Source organism: Citrus sinensis, chromosome 4, assembly GCF_022201045.2.
Source record: "Citrus sinensis cultivar Valencia sweet orange chromosome 4, DVS_A1.0, whole genome shotgun sequence".
In the NCBI taxonomy this organism is placed as follows: domain Eukaryota; kingdom Viridiplantae; phylum Streptophyta; class Magnoliopsida; order Sapindales; family Rutaceae; genus Citrus; species Citrus sinensis.
The window spans coordinates 22373079-22395185 of NC_068559.1; the positions used below are offsets into that span (position 1 = coordinate 22373079).

The following is a 22107-nucleotide window of genomic DNA, read 5'->3' on the forward strand; positions in this document are numbered from 1 at the left end:
ATTTGAAATATTCTTTAATATCCATTACACTTGAGATCATCAAATAAGTGATTCTTGAATATAATTGCTGTTGTTACTCGAATAAGAAAAGAAAACAAAAAATAGCTAAGGTAAAAGTAAATGGAAATGAGAGCAACGTGATTTTGCAAAGAGAACTTCACACTATCATAAAACCGAAAACATTACAATTTAAAGCTTTAATAACAACACATCAAAGTCAAATAACGACCCACTAGAATCATGGTCCAAAGATTGTGCCATGATCACAACATGAACTACAAAAAAATAACCAACACCAGAAAAATAGGAACGGTTTGAAACTTTCAACTAGGCAGCATTTATGATTCCACATCAGCAGTCCTAAACACATCTTCTAACAATTGCAACTGTTCATTTTTGCTTCTGCCAATAAAGAGTTGATAGTAACCAAAGATTGTTGTCTTTATTGTCATTTGAGAGTAACAAATTACTTACGCAGTCACCTAAGTTGCTGGTTGGCCTCGCACATTTTTGACAAGTTTGTTTCTGAAGGAAACCAGCTGAGCCGCAACCTCTTCCATGCTCATTCGTTCTCTCGGCAACTCTGAAGAGCAAATGGCTCCGATTCCCAGTACGGAAACCAAGCACTCTTTACCACTAAAACTTCTGGTCCATTGTTTGTGAGCATTGGCGTTGCTTGTCTCCCCTTCTTCTCTTTCTACAAGAAGCTCTGGATCAACAATTTCAGCGAGTCTTTCAGGAAGAGCTTCCTTGACAAAATTATGTAGGGTTAGATTGCCTGTAAACATTTCATTCGTCGGCCTCTTTCCTGTAAACATTTCCAGCAAGAGTATTCCAAAACTGTACACATCTCCACTTGTTGAGACTTCGCTCCCCATTCCGTACTCTGCAATTCGAAAACTAAAATTGTTGGTTCAACTAGTAAAATCTCAGAGGATTGAAAGACAAGTTAATTAAATAATAGTATTTACCTGGAGCAGCATAACCAACGGTTCCTTTTACTCCAACAGAGCTTGATTGATTAGATGACAAGTTATTGGTGGCTTCCGGAAGGAATTTTGCTAATCCAAAATCACCTACATGGGCAGTCAATTCACTATCCAGAAGAACATTGCTTGGCTTGAGATCACAATGGACTATGGGAGTTTCGCAATAATGATGAAGATAATCCAATGCGGAAGCAACATCAACGGCAATACTCAGTCTTTGCAGGAGATTTAGATTCTTAAGTGCCTCACGGTTTGGATGCAACCATTCCTCCAGGCTTCCGTTAACCATGAACTCATAAACTAAAGCCTCGAAATCATTTCCTTGGAAGTCAACACTTGCACAGGAAGTTATTATTTTGACGAGATTCCGATGCCTAATACTTCTCAAGGCCTGACACTCCGCCATGAAACTCTTTGAAGCTCCTCGATGTTGAAGATTAAGCACCTTAACTGCCACCAGCGTTTCATGATCATCATGATTGAGGACTCCTTTATAGACCGAACCAAAGCTACCGGCACCAATCAAGTTTTCCAAAGAGAACCCGTCAGTTGCTTTGAACAGATTCTCATAGGACACTCGTAAAATCGAAGCCAAGAGAGCTGATGGAGGAGTGGCCGGCTTCCTTTTTGATTTGTCCCGCCAGGAAGTAATTATCAAACACGACATCCCTGTTACTAACAAAATTCCTGTAACAACAGGAATAATCAGTTTTAGGGAACGGGAACGTGATTGCTTTGATTCTTTGATGGAACAAGTAGATAAATGCAACTCAGATATGCCACCACAGAGGTTATCATTTCCGTCAAGAGATATAGCACTCGAATTGCTGAAGACTCCTTTTATTGGTACTTCACCCTCAAAATGATTAAAAGACAGATTTAAATTCTGCAAAAAGGGAAAGTTTTCCAGATATTTTGGAATTCGGCCAGACAAATTGTTCCTCGAAAGATCAAGATTCTCAATGCCTCTCAAAGAACTGAATGATGAAGGGATATTCCCTTGAAAGAAATTACCATTCATGATGAGTTGTACCAACATAATGCAACTTCCTATACTGCTTGGAATTTCACCAGACAATTTGTTCTCCGATATGTCTATAAAACCCAGATTTTTCAAGATACCAAAATTAGAGGGCAAAGGACCATTCAAATGGTTTTGAGATAGATCAAGATAGATTGACAAGGAAGAGAGACCAATCACTTCAGTGGGTATGGTACCACTGAGGTTGTTATTGGAGAGATCTAATAATATCAAGTTTTGGCATTTCCCTAGACTTGATGGAATGTTTCCCTCTAACATGTTTTCCGCAAAATCTAGTATAGCTAACGATGTCAAATTTCCTATAGAAGATGGAATTTCCCCCCAAAACTTGTTCCCCGGAAGCCACAACGTCTGCAGCTTATGAAGATCTCCTATACTTCCCGGAATTCGGCCTGTGAATTGGTTGCCCCCAAGGTGTAAAAGCTCTAAGTTAACAAGATTTCTTAATCCATTTGGGAAATTTCCGAACAACTGATTGTTTCCAACTATTAATATTCTAAGTCGGGTTGACAAGTTCCCCACAGCTTCAGGTAACATTCCACCAAAATTGTTGTCACTAATTTGCAGTAGCTCTAGTCTGGAAGCGTTGACCAAAGAATTGACAAATTCCAAGTCATCCTTTTTCCCATTTCCTAAGTGATTCAGATAAAAACTAACCCATTGGAGTTTATGTAAATTTTCCAAACTAGGCACCTTTCCACTGAATCCATTCATTGGGATTGTAAGTCTCATTAGATTTGAGGCATTGGATATTGAAGCAGGAATAGGCCCAGTAAACTGATTACCACCAACGTTTAATCGTTCAAGATTAGGCAGAGTGAAGCCTAAGTCTGATGGAAGGCTTCCTTGAAGTTGGTTATGAGGGAAATCCAAATAATTAAGCGAAGACAAGTTGTAGATTGAGAAAGGGATTTCACCTGATAGCTTATTTACTCCCAATAATATATCACGCATCCTCTTTAGCTGACCCAGTGTTTCAGGAATTTGTCCCACAAATTGATTTGCAGCTGCTGAGAGGACCTCGAGTGATGACAAATTGCCCAAGGAAGATGGGATTTCTCCCGACAAATTGTTGTAGTGTACTGTGAGCATCCGGAGCTTTGATATGGAGCCTAGTAACCCAGGAACTTTCCCCACAAGCTCATTGACGCCTAACCTGAGGGATTCAAGGTTAACGCAATGCGATATGTTGTCAGGAATTTGACCTCCGAATGTATTGTTGTTCAGCTCCAAAATTCGTAACCTGAACAGATATCCAATCTCTTGAGGGATTTCGTTGCGGAAGCTATTGTTTTTGAGATCTAACACTCTGAGAAAACTCAAATTACCAATGTGAGGCGACAGAGACCCCTGCAAGAGTAAAGATGGAAGACGTAATCCAGTCACCCTTTGGTGCCGTCGACTGCAAGTGACACCTTTCCATTGACAAAAGTGCCTGGAATAGTTCCATGATCTCAAAACCTCAAGAGGGTCATGAGTAACTTTGGCCTTGAATTGAAGCAATGCAAGTTGATCAGTTTCATTGCTTTTGAGCATATAATCGGTTGATTGCAAGCTGAAGCTGAAGCAACATAAAATAAAGAAACAAATGCTTACAATGATTGAACTCATCATGTTTACAAAATTCATTTAACTGCCGAAGGAAATTAAAATGATAAAACTTTTATAGAGGTTTGTAAGATAAAATATGTTTGTATATTTTTTGCAATGATTTATGGACTCTGTCTTTGATGCTCAAATGTGAACCAGGTGGCACCGTGACAGTGAAACTAATACTTTTTATTTTTCTAATAATATTAATTATCATATTTATTACTACTGTAAGAATAATATACTGCAGCTTTAAAGAAAGACTCACCATACTCTCTTTTGAGTCTCGGTCAGTTTCCAGCATTTGGTCATTTTTTATTTCACCGCTTAATCCACAGTCAATATAGAACAATTTAATCACCAATATTGAAAAAGAAAAAAAAAGTAGGGCAAGAGAAAGGTAAATACGATGGGTGGAGTGTTAAGACTACTGTTAAATGAGTTGGGAAACGTTCAAAGCACGACGGGAATTAAAGATTCACAACACCTTTTTTCTAAAATTTTCAATACAGTCTCCCCCAAAATTTGCTAGTGCAACAAAGAGACGTCGCGCCGTTAACAATTTTAAACTGTAAATGACATGTCGTTTTCACAGAATTCGTTTAACTGCCGGAGGAAATTGAAATTATAAACTTTTATAAAGGTTGGTAAGAAAAAATATACTTGCACATATTTTTTTTTCAATGATTTATGGACGCTGTACTTGATGCTGAAATGTGAACCGGCTGGCACGGGGACAGTGAAACTAATGCTTTTTGTTTTTCTAATAATATTAATTATCCTTTTCCTTTAAGGAAGACCCGCCACACTCACTTTTGACGCTCTATCAGTTTCCAGCATGTTGTCGTTTTGTATTTTAGTGCATTAAAGAAATCCACAATGAATATAAAATAATTTAATCAACAGTATTAGAAAAAGAAAAAAAGTAGGATAAGAAAGTTAAGTATGATGGATGGAGTTTCACATTTCTGTTAAATGACTTAGGAAAGTTTTAAAGCACCACATGAATCAACGTTTCACAACGCTTTTTAGATTTTTTTCTAATAGGAAAAGGATATTCTCGCAAAAGTAAGTACAAAATTTCACACAAAACGGTGCATTTAAATAAAGTAAAATTGCAAAAATACTCAAATTATATAAGATTGATCATTTACACCCTCTTTGTTTATCTTGGGTGAGCTATTTCTGGAAAATGGGCAGAGCCTAGTTTTGGTTCAAAATTTGAAATAACAAATGGTATATTGGTGGAAAACCGGCGACATATTAACCTAAATGGGAATTATATCAATTTGTACTATCAGTATAACAAACAACAAACTAAATTGTTTCAAAGTCATAAGTAAAAATGGATAGAACAAGAAGTATATTGCTATTCGATGCAAGATGTTGGATTATTAAACCATAATAAAATAATATAACTACACATGTGCAATGTTATTCACTAAAAAGATTTAATTTAGATATTAAACAGTTAGTGCAACTGTATCGATCTCATGCTCATTAATTTAGAGTTTGAGAACTCATAATAAAAGAAAATAGAAATTTAAACATAGATCCTATTCTATTAAGTAGAATCAGAAAAGAAGTTTATAGAAATAATTTTTCACGGAAGCAATGAAATATTAATCCGGTTGATGGATATATTGGTGAACACATAATAGAATATTATAATAGATTTTTATCTATCAAGCAAAGGGAAGAATATAATTGGAATAACAAAAGAATTAGAAGTAAATAGTAATATGCTAATAGGATATAGAGGATTAATATTAATTATCATATTTGTGTGTGTGTATATATATATATATTTTTTAAATGATTTAGGGACTCTGTACTTGATGCTGAAATGTGAACCGGCTGGCACCGGGACAGTGAAACTAGTACTTTTTTTTCCCTTAAAGCACCACAGGAATCAACGTTTCACAAAGCTTTTTTTCCCTTTCTGAAATATTCGGTGCAGTCTCCCCCAGATTTTGCTAGTGCAACCAAGAGACGTCATGCCGTTATCAATTATAAACTGTAAATGACATGTTGTTTTTACAAGACATATTATGCGTCGATACATATCTATGAATGGGTTCAAGAAATTCCGAAGGTTGCGAAACAATAAGATTCATTTAATTATGTGGGTTTGGCCACCAATTTAGCATTAGGAACTTATTGTTTAGGAAGCTATGGTGGGTTTCGTAGTGGGACTTATCCTGTTTAATGCATTTGGTGAATTTAAACCAACATATATATAATCCCATTATAAAACTCATCAAACCTTCTAAAATAACATGTTGAGATAGTGTGCTAGATCCATATAAATATTCATTTCCATTGATAGTTTAATGGGCAAAGCCTTTTGAATTCTCCATGTTATCAAGTTAATTTTTGCTGGAAAATGCAATCCGGATATGAATAGAATTTTTTGTGCAATCAAATTTTCTATGTTGACACATCCTCTGGAACTTTCCATAAATTTTATGGGGAAGCTTTAATTTCTTAGTTGTTGATTTCGAATAAAAAATAAACTTAACTTTAAAATTACAATTGTAATTATAAAATATTTACTGAATACATTAGTGTTAATACTACAAATTGTTCCATTAAAAGTCTCCCAGAAAGGAAGAAGTGACTTAAAAAATTAAAAGAATGCAGGAGCTGAAGTTGGCAATTTTGTAAATTGCAATGGCAATTGTGGCCTAGTAAAATCCCTCAATAAGTCACAGCACTAGCAATTTCGTAATATACATTAGTGGCAATTTTGTAAAATTGAAGTAGTGATAGTTTTGCAAATAAAAGTAAAAACTTTTTCCCTAAATTCGGCTGAGCTAAAAGCCAGCTTAGCCCACACTCTCCTTCGCCACTGGTTGACGAGCTCTTCCTTCAATTTTTGAACTTGAAGTGATGCCCCATCGATCAAATATTTAAGCAGAATGATGACGGAGTTACAAACAATCAAATATGATCCTAATGATTCTTTTTAGAGAGTCACCTGTACGTTGACGTGTTTAATTGATGTTTATTTAACCAGAAATTGAAGTTTGATCCTGATTAATTAGATGAGAACACACATTCATGAGTAATTACTTAAAATTAAATTAATCAAAAATAGTATAAATACAGGGGAAAATCGACCATATGCGTGCAGACACCACAATCGAATTATATATATCACCGCCGCACATAAATCTTATTCCAATGATATATGATTAATTAATTAATTTTTTTAATAACAATTAAATTGTAATGTCAATTGTCCACATAAGATTTTTTTTTTTGTTGATGAAAGTTAGTAATTTTTTTCCATCTTTTTAAATAATAGTTGTTAATACAAATCAAAAAGATATTAGCACTTGAGATCAGGGTCTACTTGAGTTAGAATTTTTTATTAGAAAAGTTATTAGCCAGCGATGAAAAATAAAGAAATAACACAAGATAAAGAGTAAAATGAGAGAGTATGTATTATAAAAAGATTTTATCCATTTCAAGTGTGTACCAAACAAAGAGATGAACTCTCCTTTTATAATTACATAATTATTACATGAAATTAATGAAAATATTATGGATTATAATTCCTTGCGAGATAGTGGGAGTTATAGAAAAGTCAAGAGTTGTTAGTGGAAGATAAGAGAGAGAGTAAAAGATATATGTTACGAAGGTTTACCTTTATTTTAATAAATTCATAGTATTTTTTTCCTTAAATAATAGGGTGTGGAGAACAATTGGAAGGACTTTACGTGTGTGTGTATATATTGACATAGAAATTGCAGGACGCGTAGTTTAGCGTTTGAAATAGGTGCTCTCAGTTGGAATTATATATAGAACATTATTTATGGCAAACAGGTGCTCTCAGGTGCTCTCAGGTGCTCTCAGGTTCTATAATTATATATAGAACATTATTTATTTAGCGTTTCAAATACGTTTCAAATAGATTCTCACGTGATTTTTCCATCTTTCAGCTAAAGTTTTTCTGTGATCTCTTATGTATTAGATGGGAGTCCACCGGTAGTCGCACAAAAGGGCGTGCTTTAGAGATGATGGACAAACTGGTATGATCTGTGAGCCTTTTCTTCTTAAATATTTTGTTACCTAAATCATTTTCATTCAAATTGACAAGAGTTGCTTATTGATCTATAGAAGATTCCAAACTTTCTGCAGCTAGTAGTTTATTGGACCCAAAAGCTTCTTTGCTTTTTCTAAGCTGCTAATCAAGACTAGGCTTCTCTCCCTTATATCGCTAGATATCCCATTCATCGTTTGATTTAATTGTCTAGAGAGATTAGGTACTTGCATCTTTGCTTTTCACTTCACAAGTGATTTCATGTGCTATCCTGTATTCTGGTTCAAGATTTTTGATGGTTGCTTACTATCATATTTTGCTTTGTTTCAAGTTGAGGGCATTTCTAACTCTTCTCCCGGTGTGACTCAAAGTATTCCCTTTTGTTATGTCATTTGCATTCCAACTATTCCTGCCCTGCGAAAGTAAAACTATTTCTTCTGCATCTTTGAATGATTGTGATTTAATTTTCTTGTCATTTTGCCAACTATCATTATGCTGTCATTGTTTCATATCTTATTTGACATATGTTGATTTGGATAGACTAACCCATTCGAGTTTATGTAAATTTTCAGTTTATGTAAATTTTCCAAACTAGGCACCTTTCCACTGAATCCATTCCCTCCGGTTGCAAGTCTCAATAGATTTGAGGCATTGGATATTGAAGCAGGAATAGGCCCGGTAAACTGATTTTCACCAACGTTTAGATATTCAAGATTAGGAAGGGTGAAGCCTAAGTCTGATGGAAGGCTTCCTTGAAGTTGGTTAACAGGAAAATCAAAAACACTAAGCGAAGACAAGTTGTAGATTGAGAAGGGGATTTCACCTGATAGCTTATTTACTCCAAATGCTATAAAACGCATCCTCTTAAGCTCGCCCAGGGTTTCAGGAATTTGTCCCACAAATTGATTTGCAGTTGCTGAAAGGACCTCGAGTGATGACAAATTGCCAAAGGAAGATGGGATTTCGCCTGACAAATTGTTGTAGTGTACTGAGAGAAGCCGGAGCTTTGATAAGGAGCCCAGATTCCCTGGAACTTTCCCCACAAACTCATTGGAGCCTAACGAGAGGGATTCAAGGTTAACGCAATGCGATATGTTGTCGGGAATTTGACCTCCGAATGAATTGTTATACAGCATTAATTTTTGTAACCTGAACAGATATCCAATCTCTTGAGGGATTTCGTCGCGGAAGCTGTTGTTTTTGATATCTAACACTCTGAGAAAACTTAAATTACCAATGTGAGGCGACAGAGCCCCCTGCAAGAGTGAAGATGGGAGAAGTAATGCAGTCACTCTTTGGTGCCGTCGACTGCAGGTGACACCTTTCCATTGACAAAAGTGCCTGGAATAGTTCCATGAACTCAAAACCTCAAGAGGGTCATGAGTAACTTTGGCCTTGAATTCAAGCAATGCAAGTTGATCAGTTTCATTGCTTTTGAGCATATAATCGGTTGACTGCAAGCTGAAGCTGAAGCAACAGAAAATAAAGAAACAAATGCTTGCAATGATTGAACTCGTCATGTTTACAAAATCCATTTAACGTCCGAAGGAAATTAAAATGATAAAACTTTTATAGAGGTTGGTAAGATAAACTATGTTTGCATATTTTTTGCAATGATTTATAGACTCTGTCCCTGATGCTCAAATGTGAACCGGCTGGCACCGTGACAGTGAAACTAATACTTTTTGTTTTTCTAATAATATTAATTATCATATTTATTACTATTGTAAGAACAATATATTCCAGCTTTAAAGAAAGACCCACCGGACTTCCTTTTGAGTCTCGGTCAGTTTCCAGCATTTTGTCGTTTTTTTTTTTTTTTTTAGTGCTTAATCCACAGTAAATATAGAACAATTTAATCAACAATATTGAAAAAGAAGAAAAGTAGGACAAGAGAAAGGTAAATACGATGGATGGAGTGTTAGACTACTGTTAAATGAGTTGGGAAACGTTCAAGGCACGACGGGAATTAGAAAAGAAAAAAAGTAGGATAAGAAAGTTAAGTATGATGGATGGAGGTTCAGATTACTGTTAAATGACTTAGGAAAGACTCAAAGCACCACAGGAATCAACGTTTCACAAAGCTTTTTTCCCTTTCTGAAATATTCGGTGCAGTCACCCCCAGATTTTGCTAGTGCAACCAAGAGACGTCATGCCGTTATCAATTATAAACTGTAAATGACATGTTGTTTTTACAAGACATATTATGCGTCGATACATACCTTTTCTGGTTGTTGGTCTATATAAATATATGAGACGGCATGTGTGTGACAACACTTGTCATTTGTGTTTACACGGCCTGTCGTTTTCAAAGGAAAATTTTATCATGGTATTCTTATCTCCCAGCTGCCGTTTGCCGTTTGGAATTGTTCTGTACAAGATCTTGATCATCGAATTTACTACGAGGGCGTATGTTTTATTTTCTCGAATTACATTGCTGCCTCATCTTTTGTGTTTTCGGTTCTGTTGTGGATCGCCTCTGTTTTTGTTGATAGGCGATTTTTACCTAAACTAAACCATTATTGGTGGCATGTTGATCCTAGAATTAAGGTGTGGATGGCTCCACTACCCCATAAAAAGGAGAAATTGGCCAACTATTAGGGAGGGGGCAATATAAGTTAAAAACAGAGAAGAAGTGGGTGTGGGGTGGGGGGGGGGGGGGGGGGATTATGAACCTTTTCGATAATAACTAGAGAACACTATGCATGACATTTTGGATGTCGAGAAATTCATGTTCAACTCACTGTACAGATCGTGCTCTCTTTCCCCATCAAAACAAATTCAATTGTTGAAGTTGTTTTTCGGCATCAACAGTTTTGATGTGTGCTATGTTTTTAATATACAAACATAATTTTCTTTATTCAGATTGGAGATCTTTTTCATCCAACATAATTTTATATCCCTAGTATCAATTCGATCATTTGAATAGCTCTTCAGTTTTAAGTTCTGCAAAAAGATAGATCTAAATTCTCCCTCAAAATGGCTAAAACTTAAAAGAGACTTAAATTCTGCATAAAGGGAAAGCACTCAAATTTTTTGGAATTTGGCCGGACAAATTGTTGCGAGAGAAAGATCAGTTCTTAAAGAACTCAATGGTCTTTTCCCTTGGAAGAAAATTGTTAAGTAAATACAAGCACCAGGTCGGTCATGCTATTATTTCCACCCCGGCGTGGATCACCTCAGCCTATGGTACGAGCCGAACACAGGGACAAGCATAAACCGACCAGAGGGGAACCCCTGACAAGCATAAACCGACCAGAGGGGAACCCCTGCTAGGGGAATGTACCGACCAGAGGTATACACCGAGCCGATACCTGTCCCCCAGAAAGCGGGAACACGATCCCACAGAACCGCGGCTGTTACGCTGTTCCCAGAACACAGAATCGCGGCCGTTACGCTTTTCCCAGAACACAGAATCGCGGCCGTTATGCTTTTCACAGAACACAGAATTGCGACTGTTATGCTTTTCCCAGAACCGTTGAAGGACACGTAAGTCCCCACGTTTGCGACAATGCAACGGTTAGAGTCCCGTGAGGGGCTGCCACTACCCGAAAAAGGGGGGGATGAAGGGCAAACGGAAAGGTGGGGACAACGGCTATAAAAGAAAAGGAACTCAACGGAGAAAAGGACAGAAAAACTGAGAGAGGGAAAACGCTGCCAAATTGCAACCAGACCATTGTCCTACGAATTTCAGATAAACTTCTTGAACCCAAATCACATTGTTTTCCCGTAAACACCTTGAGCTAACTTAGGCATCGGAGGGTTTACGCCGGCAAAACCACCGGCGTCTCTGATCCGTTTTTAGTGAGCGCAGGTCTATTGAGAGGAAGGGGGACAATTCCAGTTCCAGTGAACGAGCAACAACAGATAACACAAACGTTGGTGAAAGAATCTAGTCGGTCAAAGGGCGAGCAGATTTCAGCATCAACATTTTGGCGCCGTCTGTGGGGATCTGGATAAAAAGTTACCACCGAATTAGCACTTACCGGAGAGACAGAGAACAAGTAGACATGGATTTGTCAAGGAAGGATGCTTTGAGGGAGGATAACGAATCGGGGGAAACAATCACCCTTCGGGAAATTGCAAATGAAGCCCGAGAGAGGGTGACGGAAGATCGATTGGAACGGATGGAGAGGCAAATGGAGACTCTCGCCACCATACTGAATGAGCTAAGAGATGAGCGGAGAAGGGATCGCGAAATCCCTGTGGGGAGAGATGATGTGGGAGCAGAGCCCAACATCCGGAGGCATAGAGTCGAGGAGATCCCTCCGCCAGCGGACCAACCTTATGGGGTTCATCCCCACAGAAGCACTGGTTGGATTCCTGGAGAACAAGTAGACGAAAGGAGGAACCAACCTCGCCCCAGGCAAGTACCGGGAGCTGATGGCCGAGGAGTCAACGCTGATGAAGGAGAGCTCAGACAGCGGTTGCAAAATGCCGAGCAGGAGCGAGATCAGATAGCTGCACGTGATCCTGACCGTGCTGTAGAATTGGAGGGAGAGGTGCGCAGACTAGCGCAAGTGATAGAGGAGATACAGGGTAAGAGGAAACCCCCGAGCTGGAGGATAATGCTAGATGAAGAATCTCCGCTATCAGCTGAGATCATGGGTACCATAATCCCAAGAGATTTCCGCTTCCCCGACCTCAAATACTCCGGGCGAAGTGATCCACTGGTGCACATTGAGCGTTTCAACGACATGACAGGTGTGCAGGGGCTGACACCAACTCAGAGGTGCAGGGCGTTCCCGTTGACGCTAGAGGGACGAGCTCGAGAATGGTACCGCAAGCTGCCCTGAGGAAGTATAAAGGGGTATGAGCAGATGTGTCAGGAGTTGGCCGAGCAGTTCTGAGGGGCAGTAGCCCCAGAGGACGACATGATGGAATTGATGGAGATGAAACAGGAGGAGCACGAGTCCCTACGGGATTTTGTAAAGCGATACCACCGAGCCGTACTTGATTTGGGAGCTTTCAATCACCCGCAGGCGTTGAGGGGTTTAAAGGAGGGTGTGAGGATAGGCCGGCTATGGTATAACCTGAGAAGCCCCCTGGTGCAAAATTATTCAGCAGGGTATGAGCAGGCGAGACGAGATATTGAAATTAAAGAGGAGAAATCAGCAAGACTAAAAAGTGAACAGCTAGAAGAGCTGAGGCGGAAGGAGCGGAGAGCCCCGAAAAGGAGCGGGTTGGGAAAGCGAACTGGAGAATCTTCAGGGATGGGCGGAACATCAGCTCGGTCCCGCCCTTACCCCATAACTCCGAGAGCACAACAGTTCCAACACAGCCGGGCTCAACCTCCACGCCCCCCAATCCTAGAGCGGCAGCGAGAATTCCGGCAGATGGCTGCCCACCCCTATCACAACACTCCCAGAACATTACATGCAACCGATTCCAGGGCTAGTCGACTAGATCAATTAGCAACTGGGACAGCCCGAGGTGACATTCATGATAGCCGATCAGTTCAGCTAATAGATCAGAGCTCGGCCTATAGACAATACACTCCATTAAAGATCTCCATGGAGGAACTATATGAGAGGATCGAGGGAAGAGGCCTGCTATACCCTCCAGCCCCAATAACAAAACCGGCTCATCGACGGGATAAGAACAGATTCTGCAAATTCCACGACACTCACGGTCACACAATCAGCCAATGTCGTGACCTGAAGATTCAGGTGGAAGATTTAGTAAGGAACCGATACTTGGATGAGTATGTAGACGGAGTGTCCCCTGTCATTGAGTCAGAGTACATACGAGATGAAGGAGTTGAGAGGAGTCTAGAACGAGAACAGCCGACCATCCGTGTGATAGCAGGAGGGCCAACATTGGCCGGGGATTCAAACAGAGCACGGAAGAACTATGGGAGATACGCCATGGCTGGCAAAGAGGTGCTTCTGAATTTACCGGCAGCCAAAAGAGCAAAAGTGCGGCAAGTTCTTATTATGTGGACGGAAGATGACGAAGAGGGTATTTTGTATCCTTATGAGGATGCCTTGGTGATTAAGGCAAAGGTGGCCGGTACAGAATTGCAGCGAATACTGGTAGACACGGGCAGCTCAGTAGACATCCTGTTTAAGTCGGCCCTAGATGATATGGGGATTTCAGATTTGAAGCTGGAGCGGACAAATACTTCCTTGAAAGGATTTGGAGGGGGACGGTTAACTCCCTTGGGGATCATTGAACTCCCGATTACTGTGGGGACAAAGCCGTTTGAACGAACGATGATGCTGGACTTCGTCGTGGTAGAGGAAAGAAGCCCTTACCAGATGATATTGGGGAGACCGTTCATGAGGATAAACCAATGTGTAATGTCCACGCATTATCTAGCGCTGAAGTACAGAGTAAATGGAGTTGTGGGTGTAGTAAAGGGCGACCAGAGGATGGTTAGGAGCTGCTATGCTACAGCGGCCAAGGAAACGTTGCAGGTCACCTCTCTAGATAACCGGGGGGAGTCAAAAAACGGTCGTCAGGAACCTGTTGAGAAGCTGGAGGAAGTTATTGTTTGCAGGAGTGACCCGAGCAGAGTGGTTAAAGTCGGATCAGAATTGGGTGAAGAAATAAAAGGCGAGCTGGTGAAATGTCTACAGTCCCATACGGACATATTTGCCTGGTCTCATGAGGATATGCCAGGTATTGATCGAGGGGTAGCTTGTCATAAGCTGGCAGTCAGGAAAGGGGCAAGGCCGGTGAGGCAGAAAAGGAGGTGCTTCAACCAGGAACGGTACGAGGCCATAAATGCAGAAGTAGAAAAACTGCTGAAAGCGGGATTTATAAGGGAAGCCAAGTACTTGGAGTGGATTTCCAATGTAGTACTGGTAAAGAAGGCCAATGAGAAGTGGAGAATGTGTGTAGACTTCACGGACCTCAACAAGGCATGCCCGAAAGACAGCTTCCCCCTACAAAAAATATATCAGTTGGTGGACTCAACCACGGGTCATAGTCTGCTCAGTTTCATGGATGCCTTCTCCGGATACAACCAGATACCCATGAACGAGCAGGATGAGGAAAGCACGACCTTTATAACTAACATGGGTTTGTTTTGCTATAGGGTGATGCCTTTCGGCCTGAAAAATGCAGGAGCTACCTATCAAAGGTTGGTGAACAAGATCTTCAAGCCATTGATCGGACATACAATGGAGGTATATGTGGACGATATGATCACAAAGTCCAAAGAACCAAGGGATCACGTGAAGCATCTTGAGGAAACCTTTGAATTACTGAGGAAGTACGAGATGAAGCTAAACCCGGAGAAATGTGCATTTGGGGTCAGCTCGGGCAAATTTCTGGGATTCCTGGTGAGCCATCGAGGGATTGAGGCCAACCCGAAAAAGATACGAGCAGTGATAGAAATGAGGTCGCCACGAACAGTAAAGGAGGTGCAGAGCCTTACGGGGAGGTTGGCAGCATTGAACCGATTTATTTCGCGAGCCACTGATAAGTGTCACCCTTTCTTCCAAGTCATAAAGAAAGGGAGGAAGATGGACTGGACACCGGAATGCGAGGAGGCATTTGGACAGTTGAAGGAATATCTAGCCCGCGCCCCGTTACTATCAATTCCGAGAGAGGGTGACCAGCTGTTTTTGTACTTAGCAATCTCTAAGTGGGCTACCAGCTCGGTTTTAGTCAGGGAAGAAGAAGGGAAGCAACGCCCGGTATATTACGCAAGCAAGGCCCTAGTGGACGCAGAAACCAGATATCCGCTAATGGAGAAATGGGCGCTAGCTCTGATAACGGCGGCACGCAAACTCCGACCATATTTCCAAGCCCACCAGATTGTTGTGATGACCGACCAACCCCTTCGGCAAGTACTTAAAAAACCGGACGCGTCAGGTCGGTTAGTAAAATGGTCGGTGGAGTTGAGCGAATTTGACCTGTCGTACAGGCCCCGAGGGGCAATCAAGGCCCAAGCCCTGGTAGATTTTATGGTGGACCGCATTGAACCAGGGGAAGGGGTCCAGGAGGGACAACCAGCAGAACAGGAGGATTCGAAGGGGATATGGTTGGTGATGGTTGATGGTTCACGTAGTGAACAGGGATCCGGGGCAGGAGTTATAATACGAAGCCCAGAAGGTGTTGAGGTATCCTACGCTGTAAAGTTCGAATTCCAGCTTACGAACAACCAAGCTGAATATGAGGCCTTCATTATTGGTCTCGGTCTTGCACATACGCTACGAGCAGAAAGGGTTGAAATCCGAGCAGACTCCCAGCTAGTATGCAACCAGCTCAGCGATCAATTCCAAGTAAGGGAAGAGAAATTGGGATTTTATGTAAAGAAGGCGAGGCAGATGGTCGAACTATTCAAGGAAGTAGAGGTGAAGCAGATATCCCGGAACGAAAATTACCGAGCTGACATGTTGGCTAGGATGGCCGCAACTGTAGATCCCAAATTACCTAAATCAGTTCCACTAGAGGTGAGGACCTCGCCGAGTATAGGAGAAGAAGTAGAGGTAATGAGAGTAAGCACTGAAGAATCCTGGATGGACCCGATCCTTGCATACATCCGCGATGGAGTTTTACCAGAGGACAAAAGGCAAGCGAGAAAGCTAAAATGCCGAGCAGCAAGGTACACATTACTCGATGGAGTACTCTATCGCCGAGGATTCACTTTGCCCCTGTTGAGATGTGTGGATGATGAGGAGGCAGATTATGTATTAAGGGAAATTCATGAAGGAATTTGCGGCAATCACTCGGGAGCGAGAACTTTAGCCTTCAAGGCACTCCGACAAGGATACTTCTGGCCAACCATGCATCAGGATGCGAAAAGGATGGCAAAAAACTGTAAAACCTGCCAAAGCTTCTCCGAGGTTCCTGCACAACCCCCAGAGAAGCTAACCACCATGACATCCCCGTGGCCTTTCGCTCAATGGGGAATCGACTTGATCGGACCGTTACCTAAGGGCCGAGGAGCGGCGACACATGCAATTGTGGCGATAGACTATTTCACCAAGTGGGTGGAAGTGGGAGTCCTCAGCCAAATCACGGAGAAGAAGACAACATATTTTATTTGGAGAAATATCATCTGCAGATACGGGATCCCCTATGCCATCGTTACAGACAATGGGAGACAGTTTGACAACGGCAACTTCAGGGAATTTTGCCGAAATTTGGGGGTGAACCTGAAATTCTGCACCCCCGCACACCCCCAGGCAAACGGACAAGTGGAAGCAGCCAACAAAGTGATAAAGAAGCTCCTGAAAACTAGACTGGGAGAGAAGAAGGGGGCCTGGGTTGACGAGTTACCAGGAGTGTTATGGGCTTATCGGACAACTCACAAGACCGCCACAGGGGAAACTCCGTTCGCCTTAGCATTTGGTCATGAGGCGGTAGTCCCAGCAGAAATTGGAGTGGGGACACATCGAACGGAATATTTCAACGAGGAGCAAAATGACGAGCAGATCTGCTTAAACCTAGACTTGCTTGAGGAGAAGAGGGCAGGGGCATCGCAGAAAGTGGCCCAGTGTCAGCAAAGGATGATGCGTTATTACAACAAGAACGTACGCGTGAGGCAATTCCGAGCAGGAGATTGGGTACTTAGGAAGGTGAACCAAAACACCAGGGAACCTAACCATGGCGCCCTTGGCCCGAAGTGGGAAGGCCCGTACAGGGTGATACGCGCCACTGGACCAGGAGCTTATAAGTTAGCATACCAGGATGGGCGAGACGTGAAAAGGTCGTGGAACGCCGAGCACTTGAAGAAATATTTCCAGTAAGCAAAATGCTCTACTGAATTCTCGTTCTGACAAGTTATTTCTGTTAAATGCATGATAGCCTGTTGTACATGCATATGTTCTATGTTTTTTGTAAGGCATTCAAATTTCAATAAAGATGAATTCAGCATGAAGTCCCCTGGTAGCAAGACCAGTAAAAATATTACTAAGGCAACAAAGTGCCTGTTTCTGCTCGGTCAACGAAAGACCAGCAGCTAAATTTATGAAGATGTTACTAAGGCAACAAAATGCCCGCTTCTGCTCGGTCAACGAAGACCAGCAGCTAATTTCTCGAAAGTGTCACTAAGGCAAGTAAGTGCCTGCTTCTGCTCGGTCAACGAGGACCAGCAGCTAAATTTATGAAGATGTTACTAAGGCAACAAAATGCCTGCTTCTGCTCGGTCAACGAAGACCAGCAGCTAAATTCTCGAAAGTTTCGCTAAGGCAAGAAAATGCCTGTTTCTGCTCGGTCAACAAAAGACCAGCAGCTAAAGCTACGAAAATTCTACGAAGGCAACAAAGTGCCTGCTTCTGCTCGGTCAACAAAGGACCAGCAGCTAATTTTTCGTAAATTTTATTAAGGCAAATAAGTGACTGCTTCTGCTCGGTCAACAAAGGACCAGCAGCTAATTTTTCGTAAATTTTATTAAGGCAAATGAGTGTCTGCTTCTGCTCGGTCAACAAAGGACCAGCAGCTAATTTTTCGTAAATTTTATTAAGGCAAATGAGTGTCTGCTTCTGCTCGGTCAACGAAAGACCAGCAGCTAATTTTTCGAAAAATTTTGCTAAATGCAAGTAAACACCAGACAAGAGATCCAATAGAAAGTATCTGGAAATCTCATAAATGTTCAATTCTTTATCAAACGAATACAACTCAAGAGTTCATACAAAAAAAAGGGGGCCTAAAGATTATGAGAGTCAGCGGCTCCAGCAGCTGAAAGATCAGCGACCTCGGGAGGTAAAGGGTCAGCAATCTCAGGAGGTGGGAGATCAGCATTACCGGGAGGTCCAGGCACGGACCCTTGACCTACTTCGAAAGCACGTCCCCCAATTTCCTCCTCCTGCGCCCTATCCAAAGGAGCCTCCACCTGATTCTGCTCACCCTGCTCCTTATCTCCCTGGCTGGCCCCAGCCATATACCTCTCCACCCCAGATTCCAGCTTGCTCATGTCGAGCTCGGGGTATTCTTCCTTGAGTACAGACATGATACACTTATAGCTGAAAGCAACCCCGGAGTTGTACTCAGCATCCAACCGATCATCCACATCAGCGGATTTGCCTTTCTCTTCAGCCAGCTGGTCACTCAGGGATTTGATCTCTCCCTCAAGGGCGGTCCTCAAAGTATCCCTTTCACTTTGAGCAACTTGAAGGTCAGACTTTAGGCCACCCAACTCGTCCTCAAGATTGGAGGAGGTGGACTCAGCAACCGCAACCTTCTCCGCAAGCTCCGACATCTGCTGATTCAGTTCGGCCAGCTTCTCCTTGGAACGATCAGCAGAGTCAGCTTTCTTCTTCAGCTCCTGATTGTCAGCTTGAAGCTTCCTCTCATGGCGCGCGGCCCCGACCTTGTAACACGAAACCATGGTGGCCAGCCTGAAGGATACTCTCTGAACAGAAGCAGCCAACTCTGAGAGGTCCATACTCTCAATGTCCTTCACCATCTTGGGCCCCACCGATCTTTTGTAATCCTTCTGATACAAGCTCAGGTAGTCGCCTTATTCCCGAGATGGCAGAGGGGAGGATCGGTCCCCAGACTGGAGGCTGACCTCGGGACTCTTGTCAGAAGTTCTCTCCCCACCACTCTTACGGGGCGGGGGAGGGGGCAGAGCAGGAACAGGAGCCTTGGATGGGCCTACGCTGGTTTTCTGAGGAGGAGGAGGTGGGTTGCTGGAGCTGCCTGAAGCTCGACCACGCTTTCTGGTCATAGCACTGAGAATCTTGTTATCCATCCCGGCAGCTATATCCACTAAGCCCGAGCCGACCAGACTTGTTGGTGACAGGAGGTCTTGGCAGGTAGACGCGTTCAATAGAGCCGTTTCCACCTGAAGCAAATGCCGATCTTCAAGCCCCCCAATCAGACCCCACGATTCTGAAATAGCACAAAAGGTTAAAGAACCCAATAAGTAGCAATTTTATCAATAATATAGGCAAAAATGAACGACCTGGGGTGACAAAATTCGTTGGAAGGTAAATATCACCACCCAGCGAGTGAGCTGCTGGACACCAATTCCCCCCAGCAAAGAAGAATTTGTTTTTCCAATTTTTGCACGAGGAGGGGAAGCCGGTGATTGGTTTCCTCTTCGCAGAGCTCGACATGAAATAATACCAGCCTGCTTCCCTCGGGCTACTCCTCAGCTGGTATAGATGCTTCACTTCAACAAGGGAGGGCTCCTCTGATTCACACCTCTTCCACAACACATACATAGCCGAGAGAACCCTCCATCCATTGGGATGTAGCTGACCTGGGGCCAGGTGCATACCACCCAATATCTTAGCAAAATAACGTTGAAGGGGCAGCCGAGCTCCTAATTTGAAGCTCTCCAGGTGCATCGTCACATACCCCCGCGGAGGCCGACTGGGGACGTCACCTTTTCCTGGAACTACCAGGAGAACCTCTGAAGGAATGTCGTAAAGGTTCCTCAGCTTGAACAGATCGGTTTCGGTGGTAGCACAAGCTGTGTAGTCAATAGGGTAAGAATCCGCCTCTGCCCTATGACCAAGATGCCTTCTTTGAGGAGGTCTGCTCGGTCCGGAGCTGCTCCCCTCACCATCACCGACTCCTTCAGGAACCCTAACCCCACCATAGCTGTGGTTCTCACCAGAGCCCGAAGCAGGTCCGCCTCTATTACCTACAAGCTCTATTTCGGGGGAGGGAAAGACAACTAAGGGGCGTGGATACTCAAGGGTATCCCTCCCATGGGAAGGACCTACACTACTGGAGGGACCTGAGAAGTCGGTGGGTATTGGCACGTTGAGGCCTGAACTCTCCGATTCTTCATCACTCTCATCAGCAATCAACTTTCCTCTCCGGTTTGACATATCGGAATCCCAAAAGAAAATAGAGAAAACTCGAGTATATGGACACAAAGAGGGCAACACAAAACCCAATCAACAACAACCAGAGGAGAAGTTAAAAGCAATACCTGGATTGAACTGTCACTGATGGCGCGGCCGTGATAGAGAAAAAATCCAGCAAGTGGATACTCCAGACACGAGAAGTGTAAGCAAAGTTCAGAGAGGGGGTTAAGTAACGACGGAGAGACGAGTAACAAAACGATGACGATGTGAGTCTAGGGATTTGAAACGAAAAGGGGGAAACGAAGGCATTTAAAGTGATGGAGACGCCAGCTCACTCACCGTACATCGAGGACAGATAACCCGTCGTTTCAAATTTCAAATACGAAGAGTCTGGAGATGCCACGTCACTAACCGTTACAAAAGGCCAGGGTAGATGTAAGCCCAGATATGCAATGGGCGCGTGTTCATTTAGGCCCATGCTCAGGTCGGAATCTCCTCAGAAGAAAAATGATATCTCAGATCCGTCCCATTAGACAGAAGACCAGAGGAAAAACCCCAGAATGGATAAGATCCGACTATCAGTTTCTACTCTTGACTCATTTCACTCGCAAGACCAGAAACTGGGGGACTGGTGTTAAGTAAATACAAGCACCAGGTCGGTCATGCTATTATTTCCACCCTGGCGTGGATCACCTCAGCCTATGGTACGAGCCGAACACAGGGACAAGCATAAACCGACCAGAGGGGAACCCCTGCTAGGGGAATGTACCGACCAGAGGTATACACCGAGCCGATACATGTCCCCCAGAAAGCGGGAACACGATCCCACAGAACCGCGGCCGTTACGCTGTTCCCAGAACACAGAATCGCGGCCGTTACGCTTTTCCCAGAACACAGAATCGCGGCCGTTATGCTTTTCACAGAACACAGAATTGCGACCGTTACGCTTTTCCCAGAACCGTTGAAGGACACGTAAGTCCCCACGTTTGCGACAATGCAACGGTTAGAGTCCCGTGAGGGGCTGCCACTACCCGAAAAAGGGGGGGATGAAGGGCAAACGGAAAGGTGGGGACAGCGGCTATAAAAGAAAAGGAACTCAATGGAGAAAAGGACAGAAAAACTGAGAGAGGGAAAACGCTGCCAAATTGCAACCAGACCATTGTCCTACGAATTTCAGATAAACTTCTTGAACCCAAATCACATTGTTTTCCCGTAAACACCTTGAGCTAACTTAGGCATCGGAGGGTTTACGCCGGCAAAACCACCGGCGTCTCTGATCCGTTTTTAGTGAGCGCAGGTCTATTGAGAGGAAGGGGGACGATTCCAGTTCCAGTGAACGAGCAACAACAGATAACACAAACGTTAGTGAAAGAATCTGGTCGGTCAAAGGGCGAGCAGATTTCAGCATCAACAAAAATGATGAGTTGTTTCAACGTAATGCAACTACCTAGACTGCATGGAATTTCACCAAACAATGACAATTTATTCTCAGATAGATCTACCGCACCCACATTTGTTTAGTCACCCAAATTTGAAGGCGTCTGTTTTGAGACTGATCAAAACTTTTTCCAAAAATTCGGGATTCAGGTCGATCAGGCAGGTTATGTTTTGAAAAACTTGTAAATTTTCAGTGATCAAACTTCAAAACTTTGCAAATAGGTCAAAATATGAAAAATACTTGATATATTATTGAATACTCATTTTCTTTTGCATTAATAT

General features: G+C 42.6%; 1 protein-coding gene, 1 long non-coding RNA gene and 1 pseudogene across 2 annotated transcripts in view; 1 reads left to right on the forward strand and 2 right to left on the reverse strand.

The window, feature by feature from the left end:
- The window catches only part of LOC127901787 (probable glutathione S-transferase parC), a 162200-nt pseudogene that overhangs the window by 33111 nt on the left and 106982 nt on the right, over window positions 1-22107 (reverse strand).
- LOC127901784 (probable LRR receptor-like serine/threonine-protein kinase At3g47570) lies at window positions 100-3644 on the reverse strand. Its single transcript, XM_052439564.1, has 2 exons — window positions 972-3644; window positions 100-886 (listed from the first exon to the last, which is right to left on the reverse strand). The coding sequence occupies exons 1-2, from the start codon at window positions 3640-3642 to the stop codon at window positions 483-485; spliced, it is 3075 nt and encodes a 1024-aa protein (XP_052295524.1). The 5' UTR covers window positions 3643-3644; the 3' UTR covers window positions 100-482.
- The window catches only part of LOC127898645 (uncharacterized), a 37760-nt gene continuing 23720 nt past the window's right edge, over window positions 8068-22107 (forward strand). Inside the window, exon 1 of the long non-coding RNA XR_008054122.1 lies at window positions 8068-8091. This is a non-coding gene — a long non-coding RNA (uncharacterized LOC127898645). The remainder of the gene's footprint in view (window positions 8092-22107) is intronic.

Bases quoted from the DNA above. Each gene is read 5' to 3' on its own strand.
- LOC127901784 (XM_052439564.1), bottom strand. From the start codon at position 3,642: ATGAGTTCAATCATTGTAAGCATTTGTTTCTTTATTTTATGTTGCTTC. The intron at 887-971 runs GTAAATACTATT...TTCGAATTGCAG, and splicing joins CGTTGGTTATGCTGCTCCAG to AGTACGGAATGGGGAGCGAA.